The 20,658-nt window shown below is 42.0% G+C and overlaps 3 protein-coding genes across 3 annotated transcripts; all 3 read right to left on the bottom strand.

Annotated features, from left to right (window-relative positions):
* Positions 1–318: 318 nt before the first annotated feature.
* Positions 319–1,392, bottom strand: LOC133929888 (non-classical arabinogalactan protein 31-like). The gene is made up of 2 exons (XM_062376643.1): positions 1,061–1,392; positions 319–945 (listed from the first exon to the last, which is right to left on the bottom strand). Exons 1-2 carry the CDS (start codon positions 1,272–1,274, stop codon positions 641–643), a joined length of 519 nt encoding a protein of 172 aa, XP_062232627.1. The 5' UTR covers positions 1,275–1,392; the 3' UTR covers positions 319–640.
* Positions 1,393–14,455: 13,063 nt separating this feature from the next.
* LOC133929285 (protein S40-1-like) lies at positions 14,456–15,513 on the bottom strand. The gene has a single exon (XM_062375981.1). The coding sequence runs from the start codon at positions 15,249–15,251 to the stop codon at positions 14,793–14,795; it is 459 nt and encodes a 152-aa protein (XP_062231965.1). The 5' UTR covers positions 15,252–15,513; the 3' UTR covers positions 14,456–14,792.
* Positions 15,514–15,651: 138 nt separating this feature from the next.
* Positions 15,652–16,273, bottom strand: LOC133929286 (protein S40-1-like). The gene has a single exon (XM_062375983.1). The coding sequence runs from the start codon at positions 16,227–16,229 to the stop codon at positions 15,813–15,815; it is 417 nt and encodes a 138-aa protein (XP_062231967.1). The 5' UTR covers positions 16,230–16,273; the 3' UTR covers positions 15,652–15,812.
* Positions 16,274–20,658: the final 4,385 nt, after the last annotated feature.

Below are 20,658 nucleotides of genomic sequence, written 5' to 3'. Positions count from 1 at the left end.
TTTTATTTCTATTTGAGAGGAAACTTGGACTACTATATTCTTTCTTTTCGAGATAAAATTTGGACCTTTGTCTATAGTACATGCGACTCTTGTGTAGATATAAACTCTTATTTGTATTTTATATGGACTCTTTTATTTGGTTGCCTTCTAAAATCTATCCGTCCAGCAATAAATCTCAACCGTTATAATTAGGATCCACCAAGACCTTTGATATAGATTATTTTTTTCCCCACTGATTAACCTAGTAATATCTAGTAATATCTACTGGCTCCTTTTAACTCTATTTTATTAAGATAATAATAGATAGACTCATCTAAGCATGCTATTCAAAGTAATAGAACTAAGTACCAGTAGAATTTTGAAATGATGAAGGCGGCTTACAATAGCTACATGATCAACGTACAGGTGCTCGATCAGTTCATCTTATTACATCCATCCACTTGATCGAGCAGGTCGCGGAACTACTGTAAAAGAAGGCGTTAACCAACACTAGTACAAGTACCCGGCTAATTCGTCTCCAAGAGTCAATGAACCTAGTTGATTTATTCAAGTCCTTGCCGCGATGCTTGAAACGAGAAACTCTACGACGACCTACGGCCGGACACGCCCTGGACACTGGAAAAACTGCTTCGATGTTCGATCAGTAGCACTTGTTGGGGTACTTGGGGCGGAAGAGGCGGTTGCCGACGGAGTAGAGCCCCTGCAGCGCGTTGCCCCGCTTGACGAACTCCTGGAACTTGAGCGGCAGCCCCTTGTTCCCGCTGGGGTAGGCAGGCACGGAGCACGCGAGCACCGGCGACCGCGGCACGTACACCCTGCACTCCTGGCTCGTGAAGGCCGCCACCTGCTGCGACATCTGGATCAGGAAGTAGCCGCCCGGGCCTGACACGCCCCGGAACGACGCCGCGCGTCGCCCGTGCCGGCAACGCAGGTACACCACCGCGCCTGCAAGAACGCACGATGCAAAAATGATCGGTGTGTATACATGTCTCGATGTCAGAACGAGCATGAACAAGAAGTAGGACGATAATCTTTAGCCAATTAAGCTATAGGGTCCGACCTGGGAGTGGGGACGCGTCCATGGGCGGGAAGTACCCGCGGTACCTGCACGACTTGCACCAGACCACTCCCTGCACGCCGATGCTGAAGTTCACCGTCGGCGGAGGCGGGGGCAGGCCCATGGCGAAGGCGCCGCAAGGGGCGACGCCGCCAAAGCCGAGAGAGAGGAGCACGGCGGAGAGGGAGAGTAACACGCACTTGACGAGCAACGCCATCGTGATAATCTAGCCCTACCTAGCTAGAAGGCTCCTAGACGGTCAATGTCCAGTGAACAGCAGCTGCTGCTGTACTGGAGCAGGTTAATTGGCCATGACAAGTCTAGCACTCTAGCTAGGAGATACACGTTGCGAAGACAAGAAGCGAGAGGGCTTGCAATTTATAGTAGCCATAGCTCTTTTCCTAGGTGCGTACGTGAGATGGCTCGTGGTTGCTGTTTCTGCTTCGTATCAGCGGATCGAGATCGTTCAAGTTGTGCGGAAAATTCGATCGAGGGCTCGTCGGGGAATCAATCGAGGTTCAAACATGATGGACTCGCATGTGGCTTGGAGTGCATTGCAAGCGAATACTGCTTCGTTAGTAGCAGAACCTGTTAATTGCTCGGGATAATTTTAAAAACACAGTAACTTGCTTCCAGATTCCAGAGTTCCAGGTGCGCTAGATTATGTACTTGCACCTCACTCCAGCTTTACTTCGTCTAGGATGAGCTTAAGTCAGAATGTCAGACACCCAGAGCTTGTGTTCTGCCCACGATAGCATCATCCTTAGTTGAGCATTTGGGTCTCGGCAAATAGAGGTCGTATGGGCAACTTGATCGTTCTTATGCATCAGAATAATTCAGCATACGTAGCGTTCAAGGCAACAAATCCGTTTCAATCGGGAATGTAAGCTGCTGCTAGCTGAAGGTAAACCGTGCCGAAATCGAGTAAGTACGTACAAGGGATATGCTAATTCTCAGGCATGAAAACAGCTAAATTCTCAGGCTACCGAAATTGATCGTTGGATTAAAAATTGTTTGAATTAAAAAGAGAAGAATATTAGTGAATTTTTCATTTGTTTGAATTAAAAAAAGAATATCACATGAAATGATAAAAATATATAAAGTGGAGCATTATAAAGGAACTCACTTTTTAACCAAATAACCTAGGGTTGGAAATATTTTTATAAATTATTAATCACATGAGAAGAATATTAGTGAATTTTCTCTAATTTTTGAAATTTATTTGAGGCATTAAAATTTGCTAGAAGTTATAAAAATATGTTTTTTTTGGATAATTTTAATTAAATATTAGCTTAGTCTTTTAGGATCAAACCAATTAAAACGGGTTGCTATTGAGGTCTATTTTGCTCATAAAAACGTTTGAAGTTTTTTTACCACACTTGTACTCCCACATAAAATTGAGAGTTAAATAAAAAAAAACACACACACACATACACTAGCACGTATGTACAAAGGACATGAGCGAACCCTGTGCAGTGAGATCTCTCTTTTTAATAGGCGAGAGTAAGGTATCACCTGTTGAATAGGCAATATGTTGTCTGACCGTATTTTTGTATTTTTTTTTAATCTTCTAAACGACGGGGCCCACAAATTATAGCCCGATGAACGAGCAAAACCTTGATCTCGTCTGATGAACGGATGAACTTTGATCTCGCCCGATGAATAGGTGATGATAATTTATTCCTACAATTTGTTGAAATGACAGTGTAGGTTTGCAGATATTGAAAAAAAAATATAGAAATAAAAAATCTAGTTTTTCATGTGCGCAATTGAGTGCTTGCATGGACAAAGGCCCATCAAAGGATGGGCTTTGGAGTGGCGATGACGGGATGGAGCTCTTTGATTTTGTCACTCTAGGAGGTGAGTGACAGCCGGGGGTGCCGAGTGCGTCAAGCGCTTGTGTTTCACAAGGGTGGGGGCGGGAAGCGCCAGAGAACCAGTGTGTGCATGTACGGCTGGTGTTTGGCCTCGCCGTTGTCTTCGCCTGGCCGTTCGATTTCGACGGTGTTTGCCGCCACAGAGCGGACTGGTCAGAGTGGAGTGAAACTTTGATGGGAAGAAACAACCACACTCGCATGGACAATTTCAGGCATGGAATGGCATCGCGCTCCTTTGGTTTGCATTTCGTCGGCACAGCTCATCATTTTACTATCCTCATGTGAACTTAAGCAATCACAGGTTTACTTCTTTGGCAAACCACATGAGCATTAAGCCACAGTATTAGATTCAAATTTAGCTCCTAACATGATCATTCATTTTATTTGCTCAACATAGGATTCAAGATGTGTAATTTTTCACAAAACCAAAATAAGTTGTGACTTTGCGATACAAAAGAGCATATACTCTCCCAAGGGTTAATTATAGGCTAAATATTTACATAGACAAAGGTTAAAGACCCCCAATCCGCTAAACTGATCAAAGTGGCCTAGCACAAGATTTTCACAAAACTAGCCTTAATTTAAGCACTGATCAAGCTAAAGTAAATACTCAAATATGACAAGAGATTATGTTCACATTTCAAGTTCATTCTTTAAAAAGACAAGTTTGCTAAACAGATTTTATGTCATATTTCAATAAGAGCCTAAGCTTACACAAATTGTTAGATCCACTACACTTAGCACAAATTCATAACTAGTACAAGAAAGTACAATGAACATATAAGTGAAGCTCAACTATCATGAGTATCTTACATGATGCTATGCGATACAAATAAAACAAAAGTAAGATAGAGTATCTACAAGAGCAACTTTCCCTCGCACAATGCCATAGGGATAGCACACTCCAAAGTTCTCCTCTCAAATAGGCAAATCTGGTGGCATCGAGAGGTTTGGTGAAAATGTTGACTAGCTGGTGTTGGGTATCACTATATGTCAAGTTTATGTCTCCATTCTCATTATGGTGTCTCGGAAAGTGAAATCTCACATCTATGTGTTTCGTTCTGGAGTGTTGAACTGGATTGTTGGCTAAGCTGATAGTACTGGTGTTGTCCACAAAAGAGGCACAGTCCTAAAATCCAACCCAAAATCCCTCAAGGTAGCAACCATCCATAAAATCTGTGAGCAACAGCTGGCAGCAACTATATATTCAGCTTCAGCGGTAGACTGCATAACGCTAGACTGCTTGCAAGAAGACAACCACACAAGAGAAGTATCCAAGGAATAACAGGTACTGGATGTACTCTTCCTGTCAATTCTATAACTAGAAAAATCTGCATCGGAAAAACCACGAAGAGAAAGCAAAAAGGAAGTAGAAAACCAAAGTCCATACTCGAGAGTGTGCTTAAGATACCTCAGAATGTGTTTCACCGCTTGACAGTGAGACGTCCTCGGTGAAGCCTGGAAGTGAGCACACAAGCAGACGACAAAGTGGATCTCGGGTCTTGTCGCCATCAGGTACAAAAGGGAGTCGATCATGCTCCTGTACTTCCACTGGTCCACCTCTTTGCCATCTTCATCCGGATCAAGCACGGTCGAGATAGCCATCGGTGTCGCCAATTGTTTTGCATCGCTCATGTCGAACTTCTTCAGCAAATCCTTGGTGTACTTCATTTGGTGGACGAATGTACCTTGCTTGAATTGCTTGATTTGCAACCCAAGGAAGAAGTTGAGCTCGTCTATCATCAACATCTCGAACTTCCTGCTCATAGTTTCTACAAACTTGGCCACAAATGCATGATAACAGCCATCAAATATGATATCATCCACATAAATTAGAACAAGTAAGAAATCATTACCATGCCTGAGAGTGAACAAAGTTTTATTGGCTGGCCCCATCACATACCCAAGCTCTATCAAGAAAGACATAAGCCTATCATACCAAGCTCTAGGTGCCTCCTTAAGCCCATACAGAGCCTTTCTAAGCTTGTAAACTCTATTTGGGTATTTGGGGTGCTTAAAGCATGGAGATTGCTTGACATATACCTCTTCCTGAATGAAACCATTTAGAAAAGCACTCTTGACATCAATTTGATACAACTTGAAACCTTTGGAAGCCACGAATACAAGAAGAGTCCCAATAGCTTCTAGTCTAGTTACGGGTGCAAAGATTTCTCTAAAGTCTATCCCCTCTACCTGAGTGAAACCCTAAGCCATTAGTCTAGCCTTGGTGGCTCACTATAGACCCATCCTCCCCCTATTTGTTTTTGAAAACCTATTTTGTGTCTATGGTGTGAACATTGGGAGGTGTCTCTACAAGTACACAAACTTGGTTTCTCTCAAAATTTTCTAACTCTTCATGCATGGCATTGATCCAACTCGAATTAGAAAAAGCATGTCTAATATCATGGGGCTCAAAAGAAGCAACGAATGCAGAAACAGTAAAATGAGCATGAGAAGCGGTCTTGTACCTCATTGTCCTCCCATCAAGATCTCTGATCATCATGTGTGGAGGGTGTCACCGCTAGATGTGTTGAGGGGTCTCAAGCCTAGAGGTGAACTCCCCATCACCTATGCTGGTGCAGGCTCGAGAGCAGCTGAAGTAGAAATAGACGTTGCAGGACCCTCTGCTGTAGTAGAAGAAGCAGGTGCCAGCTCTGAAGCAGGTGTGGTCAAGAGGAGTAGTGGATCATCCTCATCCTCACTGAGAGCTGGAAGATCACCATCTACAAAGATTCTCTTACTCATCTCTTGATCACCTGCACATTCAAAGACAAAACTCGCATAGGGAGTTGTTTCATCAAAGGTCACACCACATAAATCCATGATGGTGTTTGTTGATTGGAGGTTATTTCAATTTTATTAGATATGCTTATGAGAAATCTTAAGATAATATAGCATATTCTTTGATGGATATGTTCAATGGTTTTACTGATGATGTTGCTTTGAGAGAGATGGATAGAGATGGCAGTAGGTTTACTTGGACAAATAGGCAAGAGATCTCTATTAGATGCACCTTGGATAGAGTTTCTATCATATTGCTACCTATAATTCTCTGTTAAGAATTGGATCCGATCACAATCCAATTATAGTGGATCAAAAGTCACATTTTCATATTTGAATTAGCATGGCTTACTCAAGATGGTTTCAAAGGTCTTTTGATAAGCAAATTACCTGCTAGAGGTGATCTCCAAGTACAAGATTACTGGAAGCTAATTAACAAAGATCTTATGAGATTTTGTGAAGGGTGGGGAACAAATTTTGGAAGCCAGATGAAGAAACACAAATAGGAGTTGATAAAGAAAATTTAGGATATTGATAAAAAAGCAGATTTTGTTGAACTTGGACCACAAGAATGGAGGATCAGATACCAATTAGAGGAAGAGTTAGAAAGTATTTACCACTATGAGAAAAATCTTTGGCAAGAGAGATGTAGTGAAAAATTGATTTTAAAAGGTGATGCTAATACTGGATACTTTCATGGTATTGCCAATGGTAGGAAAAGAAAGTGCACCATTTTTTCTGTTGAAGATGGTGATAAAGTTATTTCTGGAGAAACGGAATTAAAAGAACATATAGAGGACTATTACAAACAGCTATTTGGTAGTGAAGACAGAGATGGTCTAACTCTGGCTACAAATATTTGGTCTGAAACTAGAGCTTTAACAAATGATGAGGCTAAATATCTTGTGCGACCTTTCAGTGATGAAGAGATTAAGAAGGCACTTAAAGAAATGAAATCTAATTCTGCACATGGAGCTGATGGCTTCTTAGTGACTTTCTACAAACATTTTTTGGGGCAATTGAAACATGTATTTTTTAGAGATGTTTGAGTTGTTTCATAAAGGAGAGTTTAGCCTCAACAAACTGAATTATGGCTTGATTACACTAATTCCAAAGTTGAAAGAGGCTAACACTATCAAGCAGTATCGACCTATATGTTTGTTGGGGTGGATTATAAGATTTTTACCAAAGTGTTGTCTTTGAGATTGACCCCTTTGGCTGATAGACTTATCAGAATTCTCAAATTGTCTTCATCCCTAGGAGGCGGATATTGGATGATATTGTCATCTTACATGAGGTGTTACATGAGTTAAAAGTCACCCACAGATCTGGTGTTATCCTGAAACTTGACTTTGAAAAAACTTGTGATAAGGATTAGTAGGGTTTTTTAGAGGAAGTTATGAGAAGGAAAAATTTCCCTGATAAATGGATAGAGTGGACTAAACAAGCGGGTGAGGGTGGTAGAGTTGGGATCAATATCAATGGTGCCCCTGGAGCCTATTTTAGAACATTCAAAGGTTTGAGACAGGGTGACCCTCTTTCACCTCTGTTTTTTAACTTGGTTGGAGATGCTTTGGATGCTATTATCAGTAATGCTAAAAAGGACAGGCTGATAAAAGGTTTAGTTCCTCATTTTTTCCTCGTGGGATCACTCATCTACAATATGCAGATGATACAATTATTCTTTTAGAGTTGGATGATCAACCAATTGTCTATACGAAATTTTTGTTGTATTATTTTGAAAGCATGTCTCGGTTGAAAATCAATTATGAGAAGAGTGACATGATTGTTGTGGAAGCCTCTAATAAGAACAAAAAAGAGTTGCTAATATGTTGAATTGTAAAATGGGCTCACTGTCTATCAAATATCTAGGCATACCATTGAGTGACACTCATCTTAGAGTTAGAGAGCTGATGTTTGTGGGGCAGAAGGTTGAAAAGAAGATAGGGACATGGAAACACATGTACCTCTTATCTGGGGGGAAACAATCTTAATTGAGTCTGTTTGAGTTATATCCCTAACTACACAATGGAGGTGTACCTTTTGCCAGAAACTGTGCATAAAAAGATGGAGTCTGCGAGATCAAATTTCTTTTGGTATGGGCAGGGATAGAAGAAGAGATATCATATGGTAAAGTGGGATATATTAACTAAGTCAAAAAAAATGAGGGTTTGGGCCTTACTGATACTAGAGTTATTAATGTTTATCTTTTATCAAAATGGATTATGATCATGTATGTGGACTTTGGAGGAGGAAATACCTTGGAGATTGGGGGGTACATTAGCAGCACAACTAGTGGCTCTCACTTTTGGAAAGGCTTACACTCCATTAAAGATACTCCTATGGGTTTGATTTATACCCTGGGGAATGGGAAGACGACTAGATTTTAGTTAGATATTTGGTTGGATTCATGTCCCCTAAACATCAAATTTGAGAAGCTGTATAAAATATGCTTTCAACCAAATGCAACAGTGGACCGGGTGCTTGGATAGGGTTTTCTTAATCTTTCCTTTAGAAGATCTTTTGGTCCCCAGGAGGTGAATGAGTGGGAAACATTGATTGAAATATCTAATTTGGTTTGTTTGTCTGAGATCCTTGATTTAGTTATATGGGCTTTTGAAAAGACTAGAAAGTATAGCACTTCTTCTCTCTAGACATATAATTTTTTCTGATGTTAAAGATGAAAGTTTGATGGATATTTGGAATAGTTATCTCCCTCATAAGATTAAAATTTTCCTTTGGTCTTTTTATAAAAACAGAATTTCTTCTGCGAATCAACTGCTTAAAAAAAGTTAGAAGGGTAGTGAATGATGTAAATCGTGTGGTCTTAGAGAGACTACCGACCACATTATGTTTCAGTGCTCTGTTGCAAAAATTGCTTGGTGTTTTTGTAGAGATGTGTTGCACTGTAAGTCAGTTCCAGATTCTCGCATGCTTAGAGATATGTTTTCTAGTATTAGAAGCTCTAGAGATAAACTAATTCTAATATTTCTCTTAAGTGCTATTTGTTGGACTCTTTGGCTAACACACAATGATTTTATTTTTCAAAATAAAATATGTTCTTCTCCTAAGGCCATTATCTACGGAATGCTCTAGTTCATGATGCGGTAGAAACTAAGTGCCAAAAAGCTTGATCGGGCACAAATGGAGAAAATGATAAAAAAAAATCAAAACGGAGGTGGATGCTCATCAAGAATCATACTTGTTGCTAGAGTACATACATGAATTGGACAGTCTGTTTGGTCTTACGTGTTTTTGGGTTGTTGATTGATTCTATGCTTTTGTTTTTTTATTCGTTTTAGAGTTACAGGGTGTTAGAGGTTTGGTTAAAGTCTAAATAGCGGTTACGCTTTGATTATATAGTTATAACCTGATTTTACCAAGTAAACTTTATGATGTTTTCTATAAAACGGAGCCAATACTTGGATCTATAACTGAAACGAGTACTACTTAATTTGTGCCATTGGGGAGCGTGGCTCAGAGGTTTGTGCGGAACGGCGACCTTTGTTGTTACTTATCCAGACAAACATCTATTAATTTCTGCAGTGGTACGTGTGTCGAGTTGCTGCTAAGGCAAGCAACTTAGGCCATACAACAAGAAATATTTTAGATTTTTTGGTGATTCTCTAGAATCTTTAACAAACGCACTAAAACGTAAAACGTTTCACCTTGAATCAACTAAAACGTTTCTTATTTTTAACATTATGAGAAAAATCACTCAAACTAGTATTTCACCCGTTTCGATTCACTTCCAAGTAATTTTTGTTTAAGAATCTGAATTTAGAATTCCTGCCAAACGTTTTCAGAAAATTGAGGAGGATTCATCAAAGAAACGTTTCCAGAGAGAATCTGAAACCGAAACATTTCTGAAATAATCTGGAGCCCTACCAAACGAACCTTTAATCTCCAGGCGAGCCCGCCTAATTCTCACAAGCGGAGCGAAACGGAAGCTGCGGAACACGCGTGCCACCTGATAGTAAAAAAAAAACTTTTTTCAAAAGTTAGAGAAAAATTACTGAGAAAAGTTACTGAGTACAAAGTTTTTTAAAAAAATATCGAGAAAAGTTATTAAGAAAAAATTGTCAAGAAAAAGTTTAGCTCAAAAATTTTTTAAAAAAAGTTAACAAGATAATTTTGGCTTAAATTTTTTGAAAAAAAGTGTGCACGAGAAAAAATTAAAACAAAATTTCAGCGCAAACTTTTTTAATAAAATTTACCATACAAACTTTTTTAACAAATCCGTCAGTACAAAATTTTCAGCACAAAAATTTCAACTATACGCGACCCAATCAGCGCGAGTCCGTGGACCGAGCGAGCCATCTGGGCCTCCCGCACCCCCATGTGGCCTCTTCCCAGGTGTCCGCCCGCGTCCAATTTGGATACGCGTGGACACCCGCGAAACAGCTTTTTTTTGTCTCCTAGCTCCCTTGATTTCCGGTCTCACATGCTGAATGTCTAGTTGATAATCAGCTATTTTTCTTTTGAAATGCAGTCAAATTTTTCAGCCAATAGGTAGATGACATGTAATCAAGCACACTTTTTACAATAAAAAAAACTGACTGAAATATTTTTTTATTGCAGTCACGAACAATCAGTAAAAGATATTTGTTACTTGACTGATTATTTCAAGGTTTTCAATCAACTTTTTAGCTGCACCATCATACATAGTGAGCTCCATATAATTTTGACATGTAGCTAGTGCATGTGACGTTCCATTTGCAGTAAGTGGCGCCGAATTTAGACCTTTTTGGAATTTGTACAAGTCCCGCTCAGTGGATGGAAATATGGGTTACCCGATCAACCAAACACAAAATAGAATTAACAAATGAACATATAAAATTGATTAATGAACTGTTACAAAAAAGAAAGATGTAAAATGATTATATTTCAATTAGTACAAAGAAAATCATAGGATTAATGAACTCCTGAAAAACAAAAAAGTAATCCTCGGTAACATACAAAGTGATGGGATTAGTGGTACCATAAGAAAAAGAAATACAAGAGGTGAATTGTAAGGGAAGGAGAACTATTTTCATAAGATGGCAAAGAAATTTGAAAAATTAGTGAACTCATACAGAACCAGATGACAATTTTTTTGGAAAGAAAGACAAGAAAAATATGGGATTAGCAGACTCTTAAAAAATAAAAACATAGCACCATTTTTTTCTTAAGGAAGACAAGAAAACATGAGATTTTTTAAGCCCCCAACCACCCTCCCCCTCCCCCCCCCCCCCCCCCCACACACACAAAAGACAAATAAAAATACCAATAAGCATCCTTATATTGGCCAACAGTTGATATAAAGAAGGTAACGTATAGGAAACTTAGAAGTAATGGTGATAAAGTTTAGAATTTACAACACTATTGTAACTGCAAGAAATATTTACAATAACCTTTCAACAGTAAACCTGAAAGGATAAATATTAACAATACCATTTGCAAGAAATATTTACAATCTTATATTCAGCTCACGAAGCAGCTAAACCTGAAAGGAGAGCTGATAAAAAAAAACTGAAAAGACGAAATACACATGCCAGCCGAAAACAAGAAGCCCAAGACACGCACAAAGCTGGCCCACGATGCGAAACCAATCAGCCCAAAAGAATCAGTCCAAGGGGAGCTTGAATCATAAAGCAAATTCAACGGCCGAAAATCTGACTGAAATCACGAATTAAAATAGCTAGCTACTGTATAGCAGCTGCGTTGTTTTTCGGCAAAGCAATCGATCGTTGATGAATCGATTCGTTTCAGTTTTTCTTTTACAGAATCACTTTGTTTCAATTTCCTTCTCGATAGAGCCCATCTGACCCATGTAGGACTACCATTTGCGGCGAAGCCTGAAACTCTGCGGCCCAGTAGATACAATACATGGCCCAGACTGTCACGCCACTTAATCTTGGGTCATGAACGGGAATTGCAAGTCCACGCGCCTTCGTGCACACCGCGTTAGGAGCTAACTCGTACATCCGCTTTTCGACGGCTAAATGACAAAGAACGTCCCGCCGGTATCTCCCTCGTCACTGCTACTGCCTTCGCCTCCCCGATTGCACCTCTCCCACCTCCTCGCTGCCACCAACCCCTCTTCCACCATCCACGACCGGAGATGCCCCGCGCGTCCGGCCTCAATCACCCCCTCTTGCCACCTCCACCTCATTGGTGGCCATCTTCTCGGATCTCTTTCTATGCCCATCAGACAATAGAGTCCGATCTAATCCTAATCTCTAACTCTAACTTAACCGTCAGACTACTCCTTCCTCTTTCGGTCTCCGACAGCTAAATAACGGGATCGCAACTGAGGTAAGTAGAGCACATGCTCATATTTGACTTTTCGCTAATCTGGTTCGTCCATTCCGTACACTTAATATTTATACATCAGTTAATTTTTTTATCTATCTTATAATTTTTTTAACTAACCCTTAAATGTAAATTCTAACACAAATAAACACTCTTGATAAAACATTCGTCTACATGACCTAGAAAAAATTTCCTATTCGACCATGCACTGCGGCAGCCCAGACAACAAGCGTTGCACGACGCCGGCCGCAGGCCTAAGCAGCCCACGTACGGAAGCCCCTGCAGTTGCACCACGGCACCCGCATCATCACTGTTGTGAGCAGCAACCACAAAAACAAGCTTTGAGGTGGTTGTTTTGCGTGAGAGGGAAATCCTTCGTCTCGACGGGTAAATGAGTAATTTTTTAAGGCGAAACCGGCATGAGATCTGCCCGATCGTTTATATGAATGGAGCATGAGATCGAGTAACTGAGTAATTGATACTGTTTGCGTTAATTCGTGCTGTTTTTGTCTTGGATCGGTCGACGAGAAATTTCAGGGGGAGTTGTTTTGTCTTGCAGGTGAGATACTCCTAGCTCATACAGCCATGCTTCTGCTGATAATCCAAGAGCATACTTGTGCATCGATCGATCTATTCCGATGGAAGCGCATGCGTGTGCCGTTGCTATCAAACCCTGACCTTTTCCTCCGGGTGCGGGGAACTCTATTCCTTCAATCCATGTCCAACGCTCTCTCGTACACGCAAGCTGGCTAGGCTGTTCAAAGGGTCCCCCAAATTATCAGCCAACCGAAGCAAAGAGACGGAATTGTAGGGAAAGAATTGCACATTTTATGTTGCCGCGCGTATAACCACTAACTACTCTAAGAAACCTCCCAGCGCAATTTTTCTTCTTCTTATAAACGTGGCCGTCCCCTAAACTGCCAGTTAGTATAATTGCAGCTAATGATTTCTGATGTTTTGTCGGTGTTTGCCATATTCAGCAAATGTTTTGATTAATTCATTCTTTTGGTTCTTCGCCCCGGACCTTGGCGTGCAGAACGGACTCGAGATGCACTTGCAAATACAGCAAAAACAGTAAGATACCACAAATTAACGACCTCTCGCTGATCTCACGTATGAGTTACAACTCGAGCAAAACTCACGAATGCTATAACTCTTGCAGTTGGCACATGTTTTAACCATTTCGCACTTTGGCCAGAGGTACGTATGGCGCCTCCTCTTTATTTAATTTTGTTTTTCGTTTTCTCTAGCTTGGTTAAAAACAGTTCTATTTATCCCATTTATATACATGCAGGTTGAACTTATCATATAAACTATGATGCATACATATTTGACTCATACTTTAACTAGAAAACATAGATCTATTTTGTTTATAACTCTAATTTCTAGCTGAAAGCAACTAAATTAGCTCAACACATGGGCTATATTTTACGGTACGTTAGTTAGTGTAGTGTAGATAGTACGAACAACTTCTGTTTTGAGATTTATTTGTCTTTCTATTTGGACAAGTGCTTGCGGAAACTGTGCAGCTTCTATCGAGTTATCGTGCATATCTAATTTTCTAACTTAATCACACTAGTTATATTTTCATATGACTCGAATTCATTGTAATTACTATATAGAGACTGGCACTAGGCCTAGGCTCATATGTCATCTTCTGTATATTATTGAAGAGGATCCTAATCTATATCTATGAGTAGGGAGACGGCATAGCTACAGTAACTTCAACCGATTCGGGTGGATCCAGCCCGAGCAACTCCTTGTCCAGTGCATTGAACGAACAGAGTGACATGATGCAGCTTCGCTTTAGATCTTTAGAATCATATTCAAACTACTAATCATTGGAGTGGCCGGTGGTGTAGCTAGCTGTGCTCAGATTTTGTAGATCCATTTCGAACCTATTGTGCACGGTCAAAAACTCAGAATTCTTAAGCCTCCAACCGGTATAATGTTGTTCCTCCACGATTATATCTATAATTCGTCTCCACGATTTGTATGGTTTTCATTCAGAAGTGCAATACCTAAGGCCAATGGCACGTCCAGGATTTTCATCTTGACGTACCCACTGTGCTCGTGCTTGTGTTTGAGCCCACGCCGCTGCATCGCTCGAGCCCACACCGCCGCCACCGCCTTTCAAGCCTCTTAGGAACCGACATATTCACGCACATGGTCATCACTGGTGCGTCAAGGACGCTTGGGCCGCTATGCGTGGCCACGTGGACTGTGGATCGTAAGCTATAACCGTGTCAACACTCATCAAGTCGTGGCAAGGTGGATTTAGGATATCGTGAACTGTGATCACTAGACACACCTATAGAATATGACATATATAACTTTTTTTCCAAAATTTTGTGTACACTCATGTCTCTGAGTGGGTTGCCCCTTCCTAAGACAGTGTCTTATGTATTTCAGAGTTTTTTTTTAAATTAGGAAGTGTTCAAATAAATAAATAAATAACCCCAATTCCCTGTTTACTAGAAATACTAACACAGTTACATCAATTTTGGCAGGAGAACTTCGAACACAGCTACAGTAAGCATACTATATATGGTGAAGTTCAGTACCAGCTGGAATTTTTTTCAACTCTTTTTTTTCTGGTTCTTATAGCTAGGTACATTTATTCCATGAGCTAGCAAGTTAATTACAACGAATTAATCAAATTATGAACTGGCTAGTTCATCTTCTATCCTTCTTCTCCTACGTCCTTGCTGAAAACTTCTGGTTCCACAAATTTCACAGGTCACACAAGCATACCATTATCGATCACAAACCATCCCCGTTGTTCATTTCTCGATGAAGCCGGTCATCTTGAGCACGAGGTTCCTGACATCGCGGAGGTCCCGCCCTTTGAGCGTCCTCCCTTTCCCGGCGCACATGGAGTACGCCGCCGTCCTGCCTCCGAACCTCCCTCGTTCGACGAGAACGTGCGGCGGCACGATCATCAGACTATTCACAGTTATCTTCCCATCGTCAGAGCAATCGTCTTCGTCGACGACGTCGCTCTCGCTGGCATCGGTTATTTGATCCAACGTGGCGTGCTCCGACGCCTGCCAGGGGCGACACCGCCGCTTCCGGCGAGAGATCTCGACCGGCGCAGCCGCCCGCTCCGGCCAGGGCAGCTTGGAACGAACTGAAGGCACGGTAAGTTGCGTCTCGCCGTCGACGACGACGTTGTCGTTGCTGTCACGACGATGGCCGGAGCCGGGCCATAGGATGTCGGCCTCCTCGAATTCCTCCTCCATGGCCTCGCCGTCCGGGGCGGGGAGAGCTCGGCGCCCATCGCTCGAGACATATATAGTGCGGTGTGCTTTGGAAGGAGAAGGTGGCGTTTGGCGTGTCTTGGCGAGCAATCAAGCTTCCTTGCATGGGTTGATTGGAGTGCGGTACACCCTCTCGTCAGCTGCCACGTGGCAGCCACAAATATGATAGTAATACAAAAACGGGAGATCACTGAGCTCTGATTGGCAGCAAGTATAAACTCATCTCGATAGAATTATCACACGGCAAGATAGGTATTTTCACCGCATGTTTAGTGCTATCCTCTTCTGGTATTGACTATTGAGGAACAACGTACAAAGTTTTGAGAAACTTATGTGCCGGAGCCGTCAAGAGAAAGGTAAAAGAGTCTGGTTCAAATCCATCTTTTCCAAATCGATAATCCCCTTGCAATAATTTCCATTTTGACCTCGTTTACAAATCGAAGTACACCATGCATGCAGGCTGCAGCTGTGCCCTCTATACGCGAGCGCACACCAGCATGTACAGCACGGGGGAAGCACGCAGCAGAGCCGAGCGCATCGACGTCATCCTTCAATAAAGCCGGTCATCCGCAGGACGGAGTTGCGTAGGTGGCGCAGTTCGCGCGCCCGCTTACACGGCGGCCGCGACGTCCGCAGCGTCCAAGCCGAATCCACCTCCGACCGCCGCATGCCGGACACCAGCAAGTGCGGCGGAACGATATCCTTGACGCCGTCCTTCTCGTCGTCGTCGTCATCTTTCCAGTTGCAGCGGTGTAAGCGTGCGGCGCTGGGGACGTCCACGGGCCGAGAGCGTGCGGAGCAGCGCTGCTTGGGGCGCGACATGGACAAAGACTCAGGTGGGTGCACCGGCACAGGTGGGCTCGCGCTGCTCGCCGGCGGCTCGTGCGCGGCGTGGGCGTGGGCGTGGGCGTAGGCGTCCGGCCAGAGCACCTCGAACTCGTCGAGCTCTTCCATTGCCATAGCAAGGTGGCGAATGGCAAGAGGCTAAGAGCACCGAGTGATTCTGGGGCCGTACTTATATAGTATACCACAAAATGGATGCGATTAATTACTCGGCGATTATCTGTCGTGTGACTCGTGTCTGAATCGCGACGAAATTTGCTGACAAAGACCGCCCGTTGGAGGAACTCCACACGCGTCGCGAAAGAGACGGCGGCGAGAGGTGTGGATCCCGTTGGCGCCATCCCGCCGTGGACGCCGGACGCGGCGCCGGGAACACACGCTTTTCCCCACGACGCATGCAACACGCACCGATGCACGCCGCGTTGCCGCGTCCGAAAGGAACCGATTCTATTTGCATATATCCAAAGCACTACAGCGCCCGCGTCTGCTGAGGTGCGAGATATTTTTCTGATTACTGCTGAAAATGAAGTGCCTCCTGCGAATTTTCTAGCAAATTTTCTTTGAAACTGCTGCTCGCTTGCGTCATTGTGCGACAGGCCTGAAAACTCGTCAATCAGTTATGGGCACATCAATCAACACCGGCAAGAAATATTCAAGCCCATAGATTGCTCGACGCGACGGACCACTTATTTGCCCCTACCTATGGGCCCACGCTGAGTCAAATTCTAGGCCGCATGGCCTTTGTTCTGTATGGGCCTCAAAGGTCACCGATATCCAATTTCAGTATCAGCACCTAGATTTTTTTATATTTGTTAATTTAAATTTTTTAAAATTATGCGGCAATCCTTGAAATTTGCAAAAATTAGCGGTTCAACTTTCCGTCCATACGACGGAAGGGAGGTTAAAAAATATCATGTTCTAATGCTCTTAACCTTTAAAACACTGTCGAATAGTTATGAAATTTTTTGAAAAAATTATGGTATAAAGGATGTTATCATCTAGCACTTAACAAATTTTTAGATAAAAATATGACTTGTAAGATGAGAAATAAAAAGACAAATTTTATTGTATAAATACTATTTGAGTTTAGAATTTATGGAGCACTGGATTATAGCATCATCTACATCATTTTTTTTATGGAGCACTGTATTTTTATAAATTTTAAAAATCTCACCCGTTGGATTGGCGAGAAGTTCTTAGGTCTATATATATTTTTTTAATTTCCAAATTGCCGCATAATTTTGCAATTTTTAAATTAAAATATATAAATAAAAAAGGTCCCAACAGCTATGGGATTTCCCGTAGCAAAACTTGGCTCGTACCGCCTTTGTTCTGACTGGGCTGCAAAACCGGGACCTTAATTGGATCGCGATTATTAATCAGATTTAAATTGGGCTTGCCTTGAACTGTGCGATCCATTTTTGCTAGCCCAATGCTATAGATATATGGGCTCGTGAACAACAAAGACTGGGTCGTGATGCTTTTATTCTGCTTGGGCCTTAAAATCAAAGATGGAATAGGTGTGTGATCATTAGGGCCCGTTTGATTTGGTTTTAGATTCTGCTAGAAATGTTTCGATTTTGTATTCTATTAGAAACATTTCTCTCCTGAATTTGAATCATATTTGAAAACTATTTGGCTAATTGTATGTATTTGATTTATTGAAATATAGGATAGTTGTGCAATCAACCATTTTGCCCTTGTTGCTGGTTTGTTCTTTATTTATATTTACAATAACGATATTAGCAATTCAATCGTACTACTAACCACATCTACACAATATATTATTTTGGTTCATAACACAATCCAGTTTGCAATTCTGACTTAAATTATTTTGTTTAGCTACTAACCATAGTTTGTTCAAGCATTTTGGTTCAAAACACAGTACAACTTTACAACAACCTGAGCTACAACAACAGCAATCAGAGGGAGGAGTCAGTCAGCCACTTTGAGCACACGGCCAGAGGCGCGACTGGGTGGCATGGGCGGGTGGGTGGTGACACGAGTGACTATATGGAACACATCGACCTAGTGGCATTTGCACGTAATCTTGGTTCAACTCCAATGTGATGTTCGAAGGACATCAACCCGTTTCACTGAGAAACACATAGAAACGTCAGGCCAGCCATTTCTTGACTCTAAACTCCTCCTTCCTATTTCTCTCTTCTTCCTCAGAACCTCTATTGTGCTACCTCTAAATCTCTACCCGAATTTAGTAAAATGAACTCGTGATTGTGTTATGTGTGTTTATTAATTGCGGATCATAGCAAGTGGTATCAAAGCTTCACGATCCTAGTGGACATACCAGACTACCTCACGCGACCGCAATACCTGACGCGAGATTAAAAAAAAAGGCGATCGAGGTGGAGCAGAAGGTTGTGGAGATCATGAAGGTGCTGGAGTCGTTGTCGGAGCTCTTTAAGACGGTGGAAGGGTGGTCGGTCTCGACTACAACAATCCTCAAGACAATGGAAGAGATGAGACTAGAGGTGAAGACACTCATTGGTCAAAAGACGGATATGGAGGTGATGGTGGGAGAACTACACGTGGAGGTGCAAGATCTGAAGACTCAGGTTCAGCAGATTGGTGCGACGGACAAAGGGAGCTATCCGATCGACGAGCGCCCTTCGTTGCTACCGACTCCACTGGACTCGAGGCATTTGTATATCTGTGGCACACACCAGAGATGCAATAGATCGGACTGAGAGGCTACGACTATGACTCATCCAACCAGGAGAGAGAATTTGAGAACAATTTGTACGCGAATTCACCTATGGTCAAGGGTACGTTTAGTTTTTCAGAGCTCATGAATGGTTGTTCTTCATTCGACTCATCGATGTGATCACAGGGTGGCTATCAGTTAGTTTTGCCTAAATTGGTTTTTTCGACTTTTGAGGGGGGGGGGGGGGGGCAAAGACCTGAAAGGGGAAACGCGAGTCTTACTTTAAGGTGTTCCAGATTTTCATGGATTTGTGGGTCGATTTGGTCACAATGCATTTTGTGGGGGTTGCTGCTTTATGGTGTAGTCCACAAGAATTATGGAGCACAATCCAACTTGGGAACAATTCACTGGGGTGGTAGCTGAGAGATTTGGTTGGGATGAGTTCTAACTTGTGCTAAGGCAGATCATGTGTGTTCGCTAGACTAATTCGATGGTGAATTACGCAGAATGTTTTGGCAATTTGCTGCATAGTCTGCTAGAACTACATGATTCTTGGGAACCTATGTTTTTTGTCACCTAATTCCTTAACGGATTAAAGGATTATGTAAGGGTAGCGCGTGGAATTACATCGTCCAAAGGACCTTGAGATTGTTGTTTCTCTAGCCAATTTGCAGGAAGAGGTGGTGGAAGTAGGTCGACGTCATGAGTGACGAATGGAGGGAACCTTTGGCGCCCGGAGCTTGTCACGCGCGGCGATGCCACTGCCTTTACCGCTTGGTGACAATGGCGGGTTTTTGGTTCGGAGCGGTCTGAAGGTAAGAGCGAGGAATGGACATGGCACAAGTGGATGGCACGGAGGATTGCTTGTCAACACTTCATGCCTATTATCGTGCCCACGGTTTATGCTATCAGTGTCAGGAGAAGTGGTCACCGGATCAAAAATGCGCTCCAACTGTGCAGATTCATGTGGTGGAGGAATTACTGGAGTGTCTAACTCAAAGGGATTCGGTGGATTTCTATGGAAGACTCGGACTGCGGAGAGGCATTGTCCACTGAAATTCTGATGACGATCTCAAGGGCTGCCATTAGTGGAACTAATTCATCCAGAACAATGCATTTACAAGAACAAATTCAGAAATTGGATGTATCTATGCTAGTGGATTCAGGGAATTCTCACTGCTTTTTCAGTGAAGAACTGGTTAGTTAAAAGGTTATCTGGAGTGGTGAAGGTGGTGCCGTCAATCAGAGTTAAGATAGCAAATGAAGGTGTGAGGTTGTGTCAATGGGAGCTCCTTGCTTGCCAATGGTGGATACAAGGTAATACCTTCCAATGTGATATGAAAGTTTTTCTCTTGGATCTTATGATGTTATATTTTGTGTTCTGCTTAAAATAGGGCTGATCTCTGAGCTTAATGAAATTTATTTTCCCACAAGTGTTCTTGTTCATCTTCTTCTATTCTCTATCTATTGGTTCGGTTGTTTTTATTGCCAGTTTTACTTTTTCGATGGTGATTTTTGTTTTTGGTCTTGAGCTGAAATTTTTCTACCTTGACAAGGTATTCTTCTTATTGCTAGAGGCATAAAATTCATATACATGTGCATATGTGATGGGTCTTGAATTCATATCATCAACGTGGAGATTTTCCATTGTCCAGTGATCTTCTTTGGTCTTGTTTCTTTTTAAAGTTACGACTTTTGTGCATAAAGATATATGGAATGGTTTTAAATATAACCAATTGTTCGTATTTCATCCATGGAGTCATGGTGCACTGAATCTTTCTCTCTAGCGTTTATGCTTCCGGTGGTGCGTTGTTGAGATGCGTTAGATGAACAAGGAGTAGATCATCTATTTCATAAGAAATTTATAAGACACTTATTCACCCT

Source organism: Phragmites australis, chromosome 9, assembly GCF_958298935.1.
Source record: "Phragmites australis chromosome 9, lpPhrAust1.1, whole genome shotgun sequence".
Lineage (NCBI taxonomy): Eukaryota > Viridiplantae > Streptophyta > Magnoliopsida > Poales > Poaceae > Phragmites > Phragmites australis.
The sequence above is the reverse complement of the archived record's forward strand: the minus strand, read 5'-3'. Positions and strand labels throughout refer to the sequence as shown.